The 20,804-nt window shown below is 46.7% G+C and overlaps 1 protein-coding gene across 1 annotated transcript in view; it reads right to left on the minus strand.

Annotated features, from left to right (window-relative positions):
• dok6 (docking protein 6) overlaps window positions 1-20,804 on the minus strand; it is a 388,575-nt gene that overhangs the window by 46,124 nt on the left and 321,647 nt on the right. Inside the window, exon 6 of the mRNA XM_038810079.1 lies at window positions 2,016-2,154. Within this exon, the coding sequence (XP_038666007.1) occupies window positions 2,016-2,154 (139 nt within the window). The remainder of the gene's footprint in view (window positions 1-2,015; window positions 2,155-20,804) is intronic.

The raw sequence follows: 20,804 nt of genomic DNA on the forward strand, positions 1-20,804 counted from the left end.
AACTGAATCAGAAGACAAGAAGTCAGATGAGCATCGCAAATAGAACGTTGGCAAGTTAGAAGCTGCTTCATGAGCTTAAATCGATACAGATGTGAAGTAAGAGCATTAAAATGGCCGCTTTGGTTGCTTATCTTTGCTTCATTTCCAGATGTTCAATTTTATTTTGTCCCATTGAGAGGATTTGCCTCTGATTTCGATTGAATTGTTGCTTTTTTGTTTCAACAAAGGCTACCAAGTGAGGGATGGGGGTTGTGGGTGGGTGGGGGGGGGGGGGGGGGGGGGAGGGTGGGTTAGTATTCTTTTAGAAAGAAGGCCAATCTGGGCTTAATTGGTCAGGTTTCTGAGAAAGGGGCTGTTCAAGAAGAGGGAATGATATTTTTAGCTCACAAAAATACGCAGTGTGGTGTATTGTTTATTCCTTTTCAAATTGATGAGGAGAGACTAATGTTGAGTTTAATTAAGGTGCGATTTTCTATGAAGGTCAACTCATCTCATCAATATTCATAGAGTCCCTACAGTGGAGAAGGAGGCCACTCGGCCCACCGAGTCTGCACTGGCCCTCCGAAAGAGTGTCCGACCTAGGCCCACTCCCCTGCCATATCCCCATAACGCCGCCTAACTTGCATATCTTTGGACACTAAGGGGCAATTTAACGTGGGCAATCCACCAGACCTGCACATGTTTAGAGAGCTTTGGAGATCTACGCATCTGATCAATCTTAGATGCTCTTAGTGATCCACTTCTCAGATCAATATTCGTTAGAGAATTAAGATAAAAGCATTAAAGAACCATCTTGGCGTACTTAACTAATTAGTTATGAATAGTAAGAAGTCTTACAACACCAGGTTAAAGTCCAACATGTTTGTTTCAAACACTAGCTTTCGGAGCACTGCTCCTTCCTTAGGTGAGTTTTGAAGGATTAGGGAAGGACAGTATTCTTCTTATTGTTCTAAGACTATGGAATTCTGCCCTGGTGTGGTTCCAGTGACAACAGGAGCATTTGAGAACCTTTCTCAAGTGGTCAGTTTTCACAAGTGAACCGTGAGTCAGGAGCGATCCTGTCGAGCGATCCAGAAGAACTCAGGCTCATGCGTTTAATGAAATGAAAAATGAAATGAAAATCGCTTATTGTCACGAGTAGGCTTCAATGACGTTACTGTGAAAATCCCCTAGTCGCCACATTCCGGCGCCTGTCCGGGGAGGCTGGTACGGGAATTGAACCGTGCTGCTGGCCTGCTTGGTCTGCTTTAAAAGCCAGCGATTTAGCCTGGTGAGCTAAACCAGTTTACAGAATGTTCCTATGTTGTGTTGGGGCCTGCAGGGTATTGTCGGATCCTGAGGTTAACACCTAACCTGGGGTAGCAGAACAGGTCAGAATATGTAAAATAATGGTTTGTCAGTCCGTCTTCGAACTGTTACAATCTGTTTTTTTAATGCTGGGAGCTGGTTAAATGCAGAGGATCCTTTTTCAAAGTCACCCATTTGTCCAAATTCGGAAAGCTCCCTCCTGTGGCACAGTGCGTTGGCACAATCAGTGCATGTGACACAAGTTCACATATGATGAGCTTTTAATGGTGTGACGGCCATCTGGGACATTGATAAATAATAGCACCAACAGTTTAGCTCCTTGTAACTCTTCATTGATATGAGTGCCCTTTTTCCGCTATCAGCATTAGGTTATCATGGGGTGCTTCTGGAGTACCACTGATGTTTTTTGACAGCCAGTGAAAGGTTAGATCTGCAATGATATTTGCAGCAACATTTGGACTTCCATATTCAATCAGGAGTTCCTCGAGAGGCCAATGTTCTAGGTACCAATCCTTCAAGAGTTGTCACCCATCCCTCCCTCCCTCCCCCATTATTCTTGAGAGCCGTGCTGCTCGAGGCATTTTCCTGACCTTTTCCCACCAAAGGAATTTGAAAATGATCCTGTCTGTGGAATTCCTGACAGAAACCGCCCTTGAAATAATTAATCCTTTGCACCTAAATGAAACGAAAGTCTAAACGGTACATACCCTTGTTTTTTTCTCCATCTCCAGCATTAGTTGCTCGTGCTGTTCAGCGATGGCCAGAGTTGCTGAATGCACCTTCTGGTAGATATCCTCTCCTTCCCGTGTCTGAAATGTAAAGAGTCCCTCTCCTGTATCACACATTCTGTAAATGACAAATGCAACAGTCGTCATAGTTTGTACATTTGTACCTTCAGAAAAAGCAGGTTCCCACTGAACTGAAACCAAACAATGGGAAGGATTTATCACTGAATTAAGAACTAATTCTGCATGCTGCCGCCCTGTGGCTATTTGCGCTCTGGCATTGCTCAATGCCCTGATTCACTCTTCAACACTGGTTGTGAAAGTCAACACGAAAATATGGACACTGAATTTGCTGGTGTGGGGCACCTCATGGCCTGCCCTATTTGTCAAATTGGTTTCCACACTCTCCAGCTCGGGAAATGCCTGTGACAGAAGTTCACAGATGATGAGCTTTTGACGATGTGACGGCCATCTGGGACATTGATAAATAATGGCAGCAACAGTTTAGCTCCTTAACCACTGAAATTTAAGGTTGGAGAATGAAACCGAGGCGTGAAAAGAGAAGGAAGTCGGGGGAATTCAGTCAGAAATTAGGTATAAAAAGAAGACAGAAATAACGTAGGCTAAAAGTGGGGTGTGGGGAGGCGGAAAAGAAACGCAGGAAAAAAATAAACGCAAAAGAACAAAATAGATGCCGGAATTCTCCGGCCATTGGGATTCTCTTTTCCCGCCGGCACGCACTCCTGCCCACGGGTTTCCCGGCCGTGTTTGGTGGCTTCAATGGGACAAGCGACGGGTGTGGAGAAGCACTGAGCGCCCAATAAACATGCGGCTGGGGTTCCGGAGAATCCAGCCCATAATTTTACAAATCTCGATAAAACTCTTCGTTATTGGCAGGAATGAAACTTTGCAGTTCCAACAGCTCGCCTTCTGGCCCAGAGATGTAGTGCAACATTGCAGGTCTATAAATCACATCATTGAAAGAGTCCTTATGCCCCTAAATATCCAATAACTTTCTGCGGTGAGTTTAAATTGGGCTCGTTGCACAATTGCCGTAATTTAGTGAGACTGATGGGGAAGGTGGCGGTTAGCTCCCGGTTTTGCAAGGCTAATGCTGGAATGATTTGCCAAGTAATTTGTGGTGATTCGCAACTCAATGGGGTGTCGCTTCCTCCCACACCACCAACCGCTGGGCTCTTCAGCAGTTCAGCATGACATGCATATTAAACTCACTTGTTATTTTCCCAGCAAATTAGGACTTTGTGTGAATGCCGGTCTGAATTTGATGAACATTCCCTTTTTACGAGTTAAGCCCTGTGATGAAAAGACAAATCTGCAGCACCTTTATACAGCCTCAATCAGGAGGAGAAAGCTGCTTTATAGCTTCCGAAGAATTCGTATGTTGAGTGCACTCATAGAAACATAATGATGCTGCTGCCGCAGGAGGTGCCACGCCTCCCACTTCTGCCTCATAGAATCATAGAATTTACAGTGCAGAAGACCACCATTCGGCCCATCGAGTCTGCAGCGGCCCCTGAAAAGAGCCGCCCACCCAAGCCCACACCTCCACCCTATCCACCAACAACCCCACCCAACCTTTTTGTGGGCACTAAGGGCACTGTAGCCTGGCCAATCCACTTAACGTGCAGATCTTTGGACTGCGGGAGAAAACCGGAGCACCCGGAGGAAACCCACGCAGACACGGGGAGAACGTGCAGACTCCTCACACAGTGACCCAAGCCGGGAATCGAACTTGGGACCCTGGAGCTGTGAAGCAACAGTGCTAATCACTGTGCTGCCTCGCTGCCCGTAAAGAGGTTGATTAAAAAAATTTTTTAAAAAATTTAAAAATCGCACAGCGCCTCGTAAGGAATGGTTCTTTTTTAAAAGATGGAAACTAGGTATCCTGTTCTTTCATAGTTGATAATATCAGGGCCTCCATAAAATTTCCTCCACCTCCTTCTGCTTTTTCGATGCCCCACCCTTTGGCAGGAAGGCACCTGCGATCCATTTGGAACTTACCTGGGCTGGATAGCTCCAGCGGAATGGGTGCAACAGTGTTGCTGCTCAATGCAAGAGAGCTTACTAGGGATGAGTATAATGAGTATAATAAGAAAAACCAACAAGATGATGCTTTAAAGGGTCGCACGGTGGCGCAGTGGTTAGCACTACTGCCTCACAGCATTGAGGACCCAGGTTCGATCCCGGCCCCAGGTCACTGTCTGTGCGGAGTTTGCACATTCTCCCCGTGTCTGCGTGGGTTTCGCCCCCACAACCCAAAGGTGTGCAAGGTAGGTGGATTTGCCACGCCAAATTTACTTTAATTGAAAAAAAAAATGCTTTAAAACAATTCATTTGTTCAGGGACTAGCTTTGCAGATCTCCATTTGCAGCACCTTACATTGATAATCATTTCAGGAGAACGAGTAGCGTACATTGCAGAGTGAAGAAATAGTTTGAGGTCTCGCGGCTCAGCACCAATCATATTGATGATTCACTTTTTTTCCGACTGAGCCCGATTCATCGTTGCGCTTTCAAAACTTTACCAAATATTTGCAATGTCAGCTAAAGACTAATTAACAAGTGGATAGTTGATGGAGAAGCAGGTCATAATACCCTGGGCGTCCTTAATACATGCCCACACCATGAACTGTAACCAAACCAGTGAAATGGGTTGAAAGAACAAATGGGAAACCAGGAGCAACTTTCAGCCGATTTTCCTATTGGCACTTCCGACATGATCCTCATTAGAAAAAATGTTTGTCCAACCTTTTAGTGGATGGCAGGAGCTCACACAATAGAAGCATATGTCATTTTCATCGATTGTATACCACACACAAGTGGCTCATTCATTCAGTTCAATTCAACTTTTTAAAATTGGTTTACGGGATGTGGGGTTCACTGGTGAGGCCAGCATTTATTGCCCATCCCTCTTTGCCCTTCAGAAAGTGGTGGTGAGTTGCCTTCTTGAACCGCTGCATTCCTTGAGGTGTAAGTACACCCACTGTGCTGTTAGGGAGGGAGTTCCAGGATGTTGCCCTATCGACAGTGAAGGAGCAGCGATATATTTCCAAGTCAGGGTGTTGAGTAACTTGGAGGGAAACCTGTGGTTCCTAGGTATTTGCTTCTCCTGTCCTTCTAGATAGCATTGTCCATGTTTGAATCAAGGCTGCAATGAGGTCAGGAGCTGAGTGACTCTGGCGTAACCCAAACTGAGTGTCCATGAGCAGCTTATTGCTGAGTAAGTGCCGCTTGATAGCACTGTTGATGACTCCTTCCATCACTTTGCTGATGATGGATCGTAGATTGATAGGGCAGCAATTGGCTGGGTTGGATTTGTCCTGTTTTTGGGCAATTTCCACATTGCTGGGTAGATGCCAGTGTTGTAGCTGTACTGGAACAGCTTGGCTAGGGGCACAGCAAGTTCTGGAGCACAAGTCGTCAGTACTATTGCCGGGATATTGTCAGGGCCCAAAGTTTTTGCAGTATTTAGTGCCTTCAGCCATTTCTTGATATCACGTGGAGTGAATGGTATTGGCTGAAGACTGACATCTGTGGTGCCGGGGACCTCCGTAGGAGACCAAGCTGAATCATCCACTCGGCACTTCTGGCTGAAGATTGTTGCGAATGCCTTAGCCTTGTGTTTTGCACTGATGTGCTGGGTTCCTCCATCATTGAAGATGGGGATATTTGTGGAATCTTCTCCTCCAGTGAGTTGTTTCATTGTCCACCACCACTCATGGCTGGATGTGGCAGGACTACAGAGCTTAGATCTGATGCATTTGTGGAATCGCTTAGCTCTGTCTATTACTTGTTGCTCATGCTGTTTGGCGTACGAGTAGTCCTGTGTTGTAGCTTCACCAGGTTGACACCTCATTTACATGAGGTATGCCTGATGTTGCTCCTGGCATGCTCTCCTGCACTCTTCATTGAACCAGCACTGATCCCCTGGCTTGGTGCTAATGGTAGAGTGGGGATATGCCGGGCCATGAGGTTGCAGATTGTGGTTGAATATAATTCTGCTGCTGCTGATGGCCCACAGCGCCTCATGGGTGTCCCATTTTGAGTTGCTAGATCTGTTCGAAGTCTCACTCATTTAGCATGCTGGTAGTGCCACACAAACGATGCCACACAATGTGAAGACGGGACTTTGCATCCACAAGGACTGTGCGGTGATCACTTCTACCGATACTGTCGTGGACAGATGCATCTGCAGCAGGCAGGTTGGTGAGCATGAGGCCAAGTACGTTTTTCCCTCTTGTTGGTTCCCTCACCACCTGCCACAGTCCCAGTCTAGCAGCTATGTCCTTTAGGACCCAACCAGCTCTGTCTGCGGTGGTACTACCGAGCCACTCTTGGTGATGGACATTGAAGTCCCCCACCCAGAGCATATTCTGCATCCTTGCCACCCTCAGTGCTTCCTCCAAGTGAAGTTCAACATGGAGGAGTAACTGATTCATCAGCTGATGGTGGCTGGTATGTGGTAATCAACAGGAGGTTTCCTTGCCCATGTTTAGCCTGAAGCCATGAGACTTCATTGGTCCAGAGTCGATGTTGAGGACTCCCAGGGCAACTCCCTCCCGACTGTAAACCACTGTGCCGTCACCTCTGCTGGGTCTGTCCTGCCGGTGAGACAGGACACACCCAGGAATGGTGACAGTGCTTTCTGGGACACTGTAAGGTATGATTCTGTGAGTATGACTATGTCAGGCTGTTGCTTAACTAGTCTGTGAGGCAGCTATTCCAACTTTGGCGCAAGCTCCCAGATGCTGGTAAGGAGGACTTTTCAAGGTCAGCAGGGCAGGGTTTGCCGTGATTGTTTCCGGTGCCTGGTTCGATGCTGGGTGGTTCGTCCGGTTTCATTCCTTGTTTGTGTTTTCGTAGCGGTTGAATATCACCGAGTGGCTTGCTAGGCCATTTCAGAGGGCATTTAAGAGTCAACCACATTCATTTCACCATACTGTGCATTCGTAGAAAAAGTTTGCATGTTCCTGATGACGATGTCCCTTTAGAAGCTGGGCACTGGCATGTTACCTCTGTGAATAGTATCATCCAGATTCTGTAACTATAGAAACAGCTTAAGGCCTTTAGTGTTCTGAGTATCACTTTATATTCATTCCATACCTATCCAAATGGGAATTTATTTTTCATATTGCAGCATAACAGGGGCAAATACTTTAACATAAAATAACAATTACGTTAATTAGTTAACAGAAGATATAGCTGCAAGCAAAACAATCATGTGTCAGTGTAGATATTTTACTTTGGAAAAACATCTCCAAGAAGAAGGTTGGTCTATGGGTTAATCTTTAAAAAGCTACTCTTCAAAATAACATTATCAAGATAGATTTTTTGGTCTCTGCTGACTATTTTAGATTGGACCATTATAGCTGCATCACACAGCTGATAAATGACCTAGATATGAAGTGCAGTGAATGGGCCAGATTTGGATCTATGAGATCACCAGGAATGAGGCCTGAAGTATCTGCAATTGTCTAACCCACAATTCATTGAGGATTAGTGATAGGATAGGTGGGATTCTCCATTGCCCGACGGATATCGTAATCGGCGATCGGGCGGAGAATCCCTTCTGACACCCAAATCGGGGGCGGCACCGGTTTAGATACATAGGTACATAGAACATTACAGCGCAGTACAGGCCCTTCGGCCCACGATGTTGCACCGTCCTGTGAAACCCCTCTAAAGTCCCTCTACACTATTCCCTTATCGTCCATATGCCTATCCAATGACCATTTGAATGTGTTTAGTGTTGGCGAGTCCACTACTGTTGCAGGCAGGGCATTCCACGCCCTTACTACTCTCTGAGTAAAGAACCTACCTCTGACATCTGTCCTATATCTATCTCCCCTCAATTTAAAGCCTTGTCCCCTCGTGCTGGACATCACCATCCGAGGAAAAAGGCTCTCACTGTCCACCCTATCTAATCCTCTGATCATCTTGTATGCCTCAAATTAAGTCACCTCTTAACCTTCTTCTCTCTAACGAAAACAGCCTCATGTCCTTCAGCCTTTCCTCATATGATCTTCCCTCCATACCAGGCAACATTCTTGTAAATCTCCTCTGTACCCTTTCCAATGCTTCCACATCCTTCCTATAATGTGGCGACCAGAACTGCACACAATACTCCAAATGCGGCCACACCAGAGTTTTGTACAACTGCAACATGACCTCATGGCTCTGGTTTTCAATCCCTCTACCAATAAAAGCTAACACACTGTACGCCTTCTTAACAACCCTCTCAACCTGGGTGGCAACTTTCAGGGATCTATGGACATGGACACCGAGATCTCTCTGCTCGTCCACACTACCAAGAATCTTACCATTAGCCCAGTACTCTGCCTTTCTGTTATTCCTTCCAAAATGAATCACCTCACACTTTTCTGCATTAAACTCCATTTGCCACCTGTCAGCCCAGCTCTGCAGCTTATCTATGTCCCTCTGTAACTTGTAACATCCTTCTGCACTGTCCACAACTCCACCGACTTTAGTGTCATCTGCAAATTTACTCACCCATCCTTCTACGCCCTCCTCCAGGTCATTTATAAAAATGACAAACAGCAACGGCCCCAAAACAGATCCTTGTGGCACACCACTAGTAACTGGACACCAGTCAGAGCATTTCCCATGAACCACCACTCTTTGTCTTCTTTCAGCTAGCCAATTTCTGATCCAAACTGCTAAATCACCCTGAATCCCATGCCTCTGTATTTTGAGTTTTATTACCAGTTTTTGAGTCCCCGCCCCCACCGAAATGACATCACCGTGTTGCACTCCGCACACTGTTACAAAGGCGTTGTTGCGTCATAGGAAGCCCCTCCCCGGTGGGCCGAATTATTATGCTACGTTTTACATTGACCCTGCGTGGCGGCTGCAGACCAGTGCCGGCACAGTCGGGGGGGGGGGGGACAGAGAGCCATACCGTTGGCCAGGAGGGGCCATGGCAAGGGCTGGGGGGACCGATGGGGGGGGGGGGGGGGGGGGGGGGGGTGGTCCAAGGGTGGCGAGGGGGGTTATTGGGGATCATTATTTGGCAGGCCGGGTCCATGTGGCTGGCGCCATGTTGCACGGCGCGGCCGCTGCAGGGCGGGTGCGCAGCCACTGACCCACCCATTCTCCAGCTCTTTTTGGCATGGGAGTTGAGAGCTTTACACGTCGCGGGCGCTAGACCCCCAACGGTCCTGTATTCGGTGCAGCCGTTGGGCGTTTCATCTGGCGTAAAACACCACTGTTTCCATGCCGGCGACAGCACTTAGTCTGATAATCGAAGCCCAAGGTCATTTTCTTGCAGCTTATTTTGATGAACGTTCCTCATTTTCAAGCCAAGACACACACTAATTACCAAAGTAAGGGGCCAAATCCTCCAGTCTCCAGAACGTCGGAGATAGGGCGTTACGAATGAGATATGCCTCGATGCCCTGTGGAAGGCTGACCTGTGGACCTCCATAGGAATTGCCCAGGAAGTTTCAATTCCTCCTGTTCCCCCAAGACCCTCCGTGAACATCTCTGAGTGAGAGTTGAGAAGTGCGACATATTCCAAATTGAGATCGCAACCAGATCAGCCATGATCTTCAGGGAAAGCAGAGCAGGCCCGAAGGGTTGAATGGCCTCCACCTGCCCGTAAGTCCTACGTTTCTTGAATCGTCTCCAGGAAACGTGAGACTGATTAGAATCTTGTATAACGCCTGCGATCCTCTGGAACTGATCCCTCCCAACCTCAAAAACATTCAAACCGATTTCCTGACCATCCACCAACCATCTGATACCCCTCCCGATGCCCCCCAACTTCCCCTCCCTACCACATTCCAGTGAAATGCCTTGAGATGCTTTATTATTTTGAGGACGTTGAATAAAGGCAAGTTCTGGTTGTAGATGTTGAAAGTCAGAATGGTTCCGTTTTCTTGCCAGCAGGAAAGGGGGAAGGTTATAGGCTTCCCGTTACCTACCTGGAGTTATAAATCTACTGGGTTCACATTAATGCCGTCTACCAGATCTCCAAATCATGACAAGCTGAACAGAATTTGCATTTTTAATTCTAATTATCCCCATAATGGTTAGAAAACTATTATTCACTTGTGAGTACAATGGAGATTTGGTTATTCACTTCGCTGCTGCAATGTGTTTCGATCATTTCCCCCTCATTAATAAAGATGATAATGAGTAGATGCTCACAAATATGCAGCAGAAGCCGAGCGCATACAGGAAGCAGAAAATGGAACTTGATACATAAAACCCACTTGACAGAATTAATAAAGTACTCAAAGATAACGTCAATAATGTATGAATTGTTATTAACAAGTGTATTTTCAGCAAATCCAATTTTCTTCCGTGACTCTCAGGCGTGAGTCCGTCTTCGAATCTTTTCTCTCACCCCATTTTCTAAACAATCAAATCTTCATACTGTGATGAATCAATCGAGTGCCAATTTGACAGGCATTTTGTTCATGTGACTCTCTTTAGTGTCATTCTTTCAAGTATGACGTACATTCCTCTATAAAAGCAAATTACTGCGGATGCTGGAATCTGAAACGAAAGAGAAAATGCTGGAAAACCTCAGCAGGTCTGGCAGCATCTGTAGGGAGAGAAAAGAGCTAACGTTTCAAGTCCGTATCAGACCTGGCTCTGCCGCTGAATCTCAAGCAGCTGAGGGGACGAATGTGTCCAGAGGCACGGCACGTGGCTGGAGCACAGCTGTGTCCTGGCATCCAGCTGACCTCCAACTGTCCAATCCCTGGGCCGTTCCTGCCTCCAGCTGATGTTCATCAGACGCTGTGTGGTGCTCACCATATAGTGACCCAGAAGCCTGTCTGCTAAGTTCACCCACCGAGGTGTGTGTCTCTGCAATGATAGATAGTGCAGGTGATACCTGTGATGCTTCATCTGTGTCCTCCTTTGAGATCTCTTCGAGGTGCTTTTAAAGGTGGGCGGTGGGGCTGATGGGCCAGGCTCATCTACTGATGTTCTTGCAAGTGGTGAAAGCAGCGTTGACTTCTTCCTGTCAAAATGCAGGTAAAAGTGAGCATGGGCCCAACAGAACCAAATTCCAGCAGTTCTGCCTAACAGTGGAGCTCCGTCCTCACAGGTCCCAGAACCTGGGCACAATGGGAGTGATTTTGACACTGGGCATTTCAGTTTGCTTCTGTCTCAATGTCCATCTTACGATTAAAGATAGAGAATTCAAGTGCAGGTTTTTTGAGGAGTGGGTTGAAAATGGCAGTTTTGAAAGGGAGGGAATAGTGTCTGGTCCCATTCCGTTTTGTGCATGGCCCAATAACTGTTCCAGCATCAGCTCGTATAGGCTGTGGTATATCCCAAACTAGCACTTTAGATAATGCAGCTATGTCACCATTTCCACATTATCAGGAGTCTTTTGCCTCTGTATGCTCTTTTGAATCTAATGCACACAAAATAATTTTAGTTCTACAATTGTCAGCTATATATATATATATATATATATATATATATACATAGATGACCCTGAGAAATTTGATTCCCTTTCTTACTATAATCAACAGAAAGGAGGGATGGATTACTGTAATGGTCAGACTGCTGAAGAAAAGTGCTCAAAGTGACCTCACTACTTTAAAGGAGAATTTATTGATTCCCATCCTTTGTAATAAATGCTGGAAGAACTACAATTTCATTACGGCTGCATTATCATTGCTTTGGTCTCCCCCGTGTGATACACATGAATTGCCGACTGTAACAGCATCAGCCATAAGTCAAAACAAAGACAGAATTGACAAAGTGGCAACAGCATCGTAATGTTTTATTAGAGAGCTTTAATGATTGTGGCAGGCAATACAGGAAACTAGGACCTAAGGGACTGTGCATAGACACTGCCATACATCTTTAAAGGCCTATTAGTCAATACGTGAATAGGACTATTTCCCATTAAATATCAATGCGAGCTATGAAGTTGACCTCAATTCCCTGTAGTTGTGCTTCTGAGCAATGATTATAGCATTGTCACCCGGCTTATTTGGTCTATTGGAGTATTGTACCCAACAGATGTGCTGCTTCACTAGACAGTGACAGAAGTGGTTCTGTGGTGTTAAAGTCTTCTTTCTGACTGATTCTCCAGTTTCTTAAGGCTTCACATTTGGGGGTTTTGCATTGTGAAACAACCTTTCATATTACACCGCTCATGTGATACGGAATTTATCACCTCAGATTGCCACCAGCAGTGATGGTGCTGTGACCACCAGTACTTCACTCCATTATTATTCAACCCCAAGATGATATTTCATAGATTATTATAGAATTTACACTGCAGAAGGAGGCCATTCAGCCCATCAAGTTTGCACCGGCTCCTGGAAAGAGCACCCTACCCAAGGTCAACCCCTCCACCCTATCCCCATAACCCAGTAACCCCACCCAACACTAAGGGCAATTTTAGACACTAAGGGCAATTTATCATGGCCAATCCACCTAACCTGCACATCTTTGGACTGTGGGAGGAAACCGGAGCACCCGGAAGAAACCCACGCAGACACGGGGAGGACGTGCAGACTCCACACAGACAGTGACCCAAGCCGGAATCGAACCTGGGGCCCTGGAGCTGTGAAGTAATTGTGCTATCCACAATGCTACCGTGCTGCATTTGGGTCATCTTTGCTGATTGGGTGTTACATCTGCACATTTGCAATAGCATTTTACTAAAATTATAGTGGAAGAAAATGTATCAAAAGTGTAAAGGCTAAGATGGGGCAAACAGACATTGCGACACAATGCTGGTAGATTTATGGCAGAGGTGCACTGGGACAGCTGGAAACTGGCTCCCTGTCCGTTGCCAGGATTTATGTGGGCCTTTGTAAGGGACAGAGCCTCTGCCAGTCCTCTTCAAGGCTCTTTTCACAGTCGCAGTTGAGGCTGGATGTGGGGACTTCCATTGCCAGGAGCCCATACGATACAGACGGTGAGGCCTGGTGTACCAGGCTGCTGAACAGTACAAGTGAGGCCCAGTCAAGGGTCCAGGCCTGGAACGGTGGCCTGGACACCTGAAGAATGGCTAAATCTTTCTCATTAGGACATCTTTCTAAGGGAGGATTCAACAGGCCATTGGTAGATTAACACTCTCATTATGTCTGCAATGATGTGTGCACCCGTAATTGTTAGGCAAATTATGGGATCTCCAGAACCCAATTCTGAGCAGGCGCATCTTGATTCTTAATCTGGAATATGCAAGTTTCTTTGATCTCACATATCTACTAATGGCCGCAATTGCAGTTTTAATAACAACTATCTCATTCAGTCGCTTTGGTTCCATCTTTGGAGCCATCTTGGCGGCTGTAGTGAGTGTGCAGTAAGTGGTGCGCTTGAAAAAAAAACAGCTCCAGCTTCCAGGCTCTCTGGAGCTAATTCTGGCACCAGCCCTCTGTCTCTCATGTGTTCCAAATGCGTATATTATAAGATTCTCTTTCATTTGGAAGCTGTGATTTTGAAATTTCGGAAAAACGAATGAATGAGGGATTGACTAACAGGCCGGGGGTAAATACAGATCAAGGGGAGGCTCATGTTCTGTTTGTCAGTCCCTGATGTGGGGCAGGACTCTCTACCTCCCCCCCGCCCCACCACCCCCCCGCCCCACCACCCCCCTCCCCACCATGGGCTGAATTCAACAGTGGCTGCGATACGATCCTCATTGAGGAAGCTGTGCACTTTAATGTCGGAGTGGTGCCAGCTACTTTTATGATGGAAAAGTATCTCTAGTGCAGCCATGCTGTTCAGACATCCGTAGTTGAAAAAGATAGTTTTTTAAAAAATGCTGTCGGGCAGAGCACCTTCTCTTTCCAGGAAGCACTTCGGAATATCAAAAATTGCACTATTAAAAAAAAAGCACTCGGACAGAGCACCTCGTCTTTCTAGGAAGCACCTCAGAGTAGGAAATGGTCCACCATAGAAATATGTGGTCAGACGGGACGCCTGCTCAAAAGGGGAAGAACTTCAGAGTTAATGAACCATGAAGTGCTTTAAAAACAAACAAAGCTAATCCCTCCTTAGAGATGGCCTTCAGCTGACAATCGAAAGGCTTGTAAAAGTTATTGGGTTGTGAAATTCAATGTAAAGAACCAAGGTCAAAGGGATAGAAGAAGGCATACCGCAACATTGAAACCACAGAGCCCATTGGAACTTCAGGGGGAATGATAGCTTCTCCAAGAAACAAACTGCAGAATGGCTCTGTCCTGTGAGAGGATTTTACTGAAGGCTGCACCTGTGCTCTGCCCTGTTATGAGGTGTTAAACGTAAAAAAAGCAGGCTTCACAAACCAAAAGCAACCCCCATTCCAGGGGAGGCCCCGACCTGGCCCCCTCTAGCCTAGCCTGAGCCCCCAGCCACCTTGAAGGAACACCCCTATTGCATCTGGTCATCTGCTATTGTTTCCTTATGCTCCCTGGAGGTAAGTGGAGCAGGGTACTCACCTCCTTGCCCCACCTTGGAAGCCATGACCCCTGTTCTTTCTTTTAGGGACCAGCGGTGATTCACGCCAGGATGACTTCCCGCTGGGAGGGACGGGAGAACAAGGCGACGCTGCTGTATTCGACTTTTAATCTCACTAGTGAGATTAAACTAAATGCATACTAACTGGGATCAGTTTCTCACTCTCCTAATCATGCCAGCTGGAGAGCGCGGGGATAATCGGAAACTGTTTTGCGTCCGGCGCAAATCCTGATTCGATGCACTCCCGCAATTCTCATGACATGACGGGATATGCCCCCAGAGCTATGTGGCCAGAAAGTGCCCCTCCCCCCACTTATTTTCTTTGTTGCACTATTAATTCCTATATCCATCTTTATAATGAAAGTTACATGAATAAACTTGACATGCTGTAATTGCACCCTTCAACCAGCATTGGTCTTAGAGGAGTGAGTGGAGAGTTTAGTGGACAAGTATTGCTGCTTCATATCCTGCAATGCATTTCAATGCTGAGGCCAGGATTCTCCGCCGGCATGATTCTCCGTTATGTCAGCGTCTGGGGGTTTCCCGATGGCCTGGGGCTGCCCCACAATGGGAAACCCCATTTACCGGCCGGCGTAATGGAGAATCCCGCCAGCCGGTCTAGGCAGAAACGTGGCGCGGCGGGGCGGAGAATCCCGGCCAAAGTCTTTCACTTTTCTTTACCCTTTTAAGGGATATGGGTCGCATTTGATCCCCATCCCTAATTGCTCTTAAACTGGTCGGCTTACAAGTCCTCTGCAGAGGGCATTTAGGGATCAACCACATGGCTGTGGGTCTGGAGTCACATGTAAGCCAGACCTGGCAAGGGTGGCAGATTTCCTTCCCTAAAGGACATTAGTGAACCAGATGGGTTTTTACGGCAATCGATGATCATTGTCACCGTCACTATAACTGAGATTATTCCGCATTTATTTATTTTTTTATAAATTTAGATTACCCAATTATTTTTTCCAATTAAGGGTCAATTTAGCGTGGCCAATCCACCTACTCTGCACATTTTTGGGTTGTGGGGGCGAAACCCACGCAGACATGGGAAGAATGTGCAAACTTCGCACGGACAGTGACCCAGAGCCAGGATCGAAGCTGGGACCTCAGCGCCGTGAGGCAGGTGTGCTAACCACTAGGCCACCGTGCTGCCCTTATTCCGCATTTATTACTTGAATTCCACCAGTTGCCTTCGTGGGATTTGAACCAGTTTCCCCAGAGCATCGGCCTGGGCCTCTGGATTACTAGTCCAATGACATTACTACCCTGTCACCACACCCCCTATCCTGGCGAGCAAAACCTTGTAGGAGGAACAGGGCAACTTCCTGACAGGCGTGGCTGTGTGGTTTACACTTCTATCACAGTGAATGAACAGATAGCCTGACTGTTAGTTCTGCAACAAAATATAGCCCATTATTTTTAGCAGCATTAAGCTGCTGTAGAGAACTTGGTGAAACACAATATTAATGTGATCTAATTGCGTATGCAAAATAGGTTAATTAGATAATATTATCCATTACACAAGAATTGTAAGTCTTTTCTCATCAACTGCCCAGGGAGCCTTGATCTTGTGCTTAAGGAAATAAAATATTAATTGTCTATTAGATCCGATGCGAAGGGACAAATTAGGTCACCGTGGAGCTTCCATTCTTAGCATGATGGAAGGTTCCCCATCACTCCCCAGTGACTAATGGAAATAGGGAGAAAAGAGAGCCCCAAAACTTTGATCTTGTGGATATGATACAATAAAGGTAACTGCAGCTTGAGTAACATAGATGGAAATTAATCTTTCTCGGTCGTGAGGATGATTTATATTGGACAGCAATAGAATGGTGTCAGCAATGAAGGGATATCTCTTCGAGCCTCTATCCCATGCCAGTTCTGGCAGATGAAGTGGGGATAATTAGACTGCCTAATTAGAGGTTTTACTGTAATTGAAAAACGTTGCTACAAAAAAAAGAAGAAAGTGTTCCTGCCAACTTTCTCCCTGCTCCTGTTAGGATATGAATCTATGAATACCAGCTGACCTCTCTTGTTACTTTTTCCAAGCAGTCCATATTTCTGCATTAGCCATAACAGTAAGTTTAGGGAGGCTATGTGACTGTACAACATATCGGACCACGAATCTATCTTCATCTCATGCCCACCCTCTTGCTTTTCCAGCAGAGGTCTACGGATAGCATTCAGGAATGGGAGCCCAGGAATATTTTCCCCTCTTTAACTCGTGTGCAAAGTCAGCTGAGCAACATGATCAGAATCGATTAATCCAAGACAAACCAGAGGTATTACTCTTAAGTATCGATCATCAACTTCATTGGGTGGCACGGTGGCACAGTCAGTGTTTGGCACATCTGCCTCACAGCACCAGAGACACAGGTTCAATTCCGGCCTTGGATCATTGTCTGCGCGGAGCTCGTACGTTCTCCCCTAGTCTGCGTGGGTTTCCTCCCACAGTTCAAAGATGTGAGGGTCAGGTGGATTGGCCATGCTAAATTGCCCATTCGTGTTCAGGGATGTGCAGGTTAGGTTATGGGGTTACGGGGATAGGGCGGGGGAATGGACATGGGTAGGGTGATCTTTCGAAGGAACAGTGTAGACCCGATGGTCTCCTTTTGCACTGTAGGGATTTGATGATTTTATGACAAACTTGTTATCAGGACAGCAAAATATACAATTGATTTTCTAACTCCAATAACATGTCGTTGATTTTGGTTTTCACTGCTTCAATCGTGGTCTGACACAGTATCATCCGCCGTTTATAGAAACCACCAAATTATTCATTCCTGGAAGATTGTTATCTAAGCACAGCTCGAATTGATTAAATTCTCTGGGTTAAATTCCTCAGGCACTCAGGACATTAGCTTTGGCAGGAGGCAGATGGAAGTAGCTCAGAAAAGGATTTGCTGGGTCCCACGTTAATTAGGGTTTTTCTGCTTGGAACTGTAGGGATTGGGGATTGTGTGTGTGTGTGGTGTGTGTGGTGTGTGTGGGGGGGGGGGGGGGGGGGGGGGGGGGGGGGGGGGGGGGGGGGGGGGGGGTTGTGGGGGGGGGGGGGGGGGGGGGTATAGACTCCCTATGGTTTTTACATCTTGGGTTCATAGGCGGCAGACTGGAAAGCCACAAAGCCAGTGAGGTGAGAGACACTAGCTTCTGTCAGGGCAGAAGTGGGCCTCACTTGGTTCAGGGGGGTTGAGAAATCCAGGCTAGGGAACCAGATAGGGGGCAGGATTGTCCAATATGGGGCTATGGTCCCCACTCCAGCGCAAAACGCGGGACGAATCACTCTGGACTTTCCTGAAGAAAGTGGCAGAGTGATTCTCCTACCTGAAGGGGGCTAGCAGGGCTCCGGAGTGCTCACTCGCATCTCTGGCGCCGGACGCGTGGCCCTGCACTTCCGGTCGGGGATCCGCGCAACATGGCGGACCCCACACCGCAGACCGTACCAAAAGGATAGGCCCCACCCGACATAGCACGCGCCTGCGGATCGGTTGGCCCCCCGATCGTTAGCCTGGCAGCCTGTGAGACCCCCCCCCCCCCCCCCCCCCCCCCCCCCCCCGGTGAATGAACCACCAGGGCAGCCGCGGACTGAGTTCTGAGTCAGGCGCACGGTGATGCGCTACCTTAATGTGTATTACTGAATCTTTAAGAGTAGTGATGACTCAAAGGACAACTCTGCGATTCCAATGTGCAGCCCAACCAAGTACAGTGCCTGCCTTAGCCTTTATCAATGCTTGGGCAGCACGGCAGCATTGTGGATAGCACAATTGCTTCACAGCTCCAGGGTCCCAGGTTCGATTCTGGCTTGGGTCACTGTCTGTGCGAGTCTGCACATCCTCCCGTGTGTGCGTGGTTTTCTTCCGGGTGCTCCGGTTTTCCTCCCACAGTCCAAGATGTGCAGGTTAGGTGATTGGCTATGATAATTCCCTTAGTGTCCAAAAGTGCCCTTAGTGGTTAGGTGGGGTTACTGGGTTATGGGGTATGATGGAGGTGTTGGCCCTTGGTCAGGGTGCTCTTTCCAAGAGCTGGTGCAGACTCGATGGGCCGAATGGCCTCCTTCTGCACTGTAAGTTCTATGATAATCTATGCTGACTGATCTCAGCTGGGGTGGCAACAGGGGTGCTACAATCCGTCTGTCTCAGGGTCCCTGCTCCTTCTTGCCTGATTTCCATGTCAGGTAAGAACATCATTGGGCTTGGGTATGATCTCTGCTCCTGCCTCGCCCTTCTGAATGAATATTTATGCGAAATGTGAACACGCTCACGTTTTAACTTCACAAATGAATTACCTGGCAATGAGGGTGAATCCCTGCAGCCTGGCTAGTTCTAGGACACCCCAGAATGCTTTGCACCTTTGAGGAGGGTAGAACATTCGTGGGTGGGATGAGGGAATCGGCCATTTTGGAAATAAAAATGGAAGGCAACTTATTATCTAAATGGGGAGAGACTTCAGGGTGCCCCGGTGCAGAGGGATCTGGGTGTCCACGTACATGAGTCACAGAAAACTAGCATGCAGGTACAGTAGGTAACAAAGAAAGTGAATGGAATTTTGGCATTTATAGCTAAAAGAATAGAGTATAAAGATAAGGAAGCGTTGCAACTGTACAAGGTATTGTGAGACTGCAACTGGGCGAATTGTGGACAATTTTGGTTCCCTTATTTGAGGTTGGATGTAGTGGCATTAGCGGCAGTGCAGAGGATGTTCACTAGATTGTTTCCAGAGATGAGGGATTTGTCTTTGCGGAGAGATTGAGCAGTTCAGATCTATAGTCTAGCATTTAGAAGAATGAGGGGAGGTCAATTTAATAATAATCACTTATTGACACAAGTAGGCTTCAATTAAGTTACTGTGAAAAGCCCCTAGCTGCCACATTCCGGCGCCTGATCGGGGAGGCTGGTACAGGAATTGAACCCGCGCTGCTGGCCTTGTTCTGCATCACAAGCCAGCTGTTTAGCCCGCTGTGCGAAACCAGCCCTTCCGCAGTGCTGCATGTACATTAGTTGAAGCAGTTATGATGCTATTGACTGAGACTATTTTCATCTCTGTACACTGGAACCTGCGGAGAGATCATTGAATTTGAAATTGAGGTATCTCAGATGATAGAAGGTATGGATAAAGTAGACTTAGAGCGGATGCTTCCTCTTATTGGACATTCTAGAGCGAGAGGTCACAGTCTCAGGATAAGGGGTAGAAAATTTAAAACAGATATGAAGAGGAACTACTTCTCCCAAAGGGCCATGAATCTGTGGAATTCTCTACCCCAGAATGCGGTGGATTCAGGGACGGTGAGTAAATTTGAGGAGTTAGACAGATTTTTATTTAGTAATGGGTTAAATGGAGAATGGGCAGGATGGTAGGGTTGAGGCCATGATGAGATCAGCCATGATTGTATTGAAAGGTGGAGCAGATTCGAGAGGCTAAATTGCCTACTCCTAGTTCTGATGTTCAAATAAATAAGTATTCCATCTAATTCCATGATCCAGCTCTTGGTCTGTAGCCCTGTAGGTAACAGCACCTCAAACACAATCTGGTGTCCTTGATTAATAAGGGCATGAGAGGTTATAGGGAGAAGGCAGAAGGATGAGAGTGAAGAACCTATCAGCCATGATCGAATGGCAGAGCAGTCGCAATGGGCTGAATGGCCTAATTCTGCTCCTGTGTCTTATGGAGGGGGGTGCGGGGAAAAGACAAACAATGAGATAAAAACTAGATTGAATCCTCCAGGCAAGTAATTACCTCCATATAATGAATTACTGTGTTGTGCTGATCCATTTAAAATATCATGAAACTTTTCTATTATGTGTTCTTCTGCCAAACAACATTTTTCAAGTTTAACACTATTTCTCACACAAAAGGCTTGCTGAAAGAATCCTGCGCACTACATCAAATTGGATGGAATCCAGATTGGGAAAAGGCCTGTATTTATCAGAAATTAATTGGACAGTCCCTCCATCTGACACATAGGGCAGGTGTTCATGCATGTTACAGACTTCCAGACTTAACATGAAGTTCAACAACTTCAGACTGTGAACTTTCTTCTCCACCTTCACCCCATTTTTATTTGTGTTTCCCGGGGTGTTTATTTGCTGTAACCTGTTTTGATACATGTATAAAATACATTTTTTTTAAAATGAGATACATCAACTCCATACTCCCAGAATGCCTTGATCCACTGCAATTCCCATACTGCCACAACCAGTCCACAGCAAGCACCATTTCCCTGGCCCTACACTCATCCCTGGAGTATCTCAACAACAAGGACTCCTACATCAGACTCCTATTCATTGATTACAGTTCCGCCTTCAATCATAAT

Source organism: Scyliorhinus canicula, chromosome 10, assembly GCF_902713615.1.
Source record: "Scyliorhinus canicula chromosome 10, sScyCan1.1, whole genome shotgun sequence".
NCBI lineage: Eukaryota > Metazoa > Chordata > Chondrichthyes > Carcharhiniformes > Scyliorhinidae > Scyliorhinus > Scyliorhinus canicula.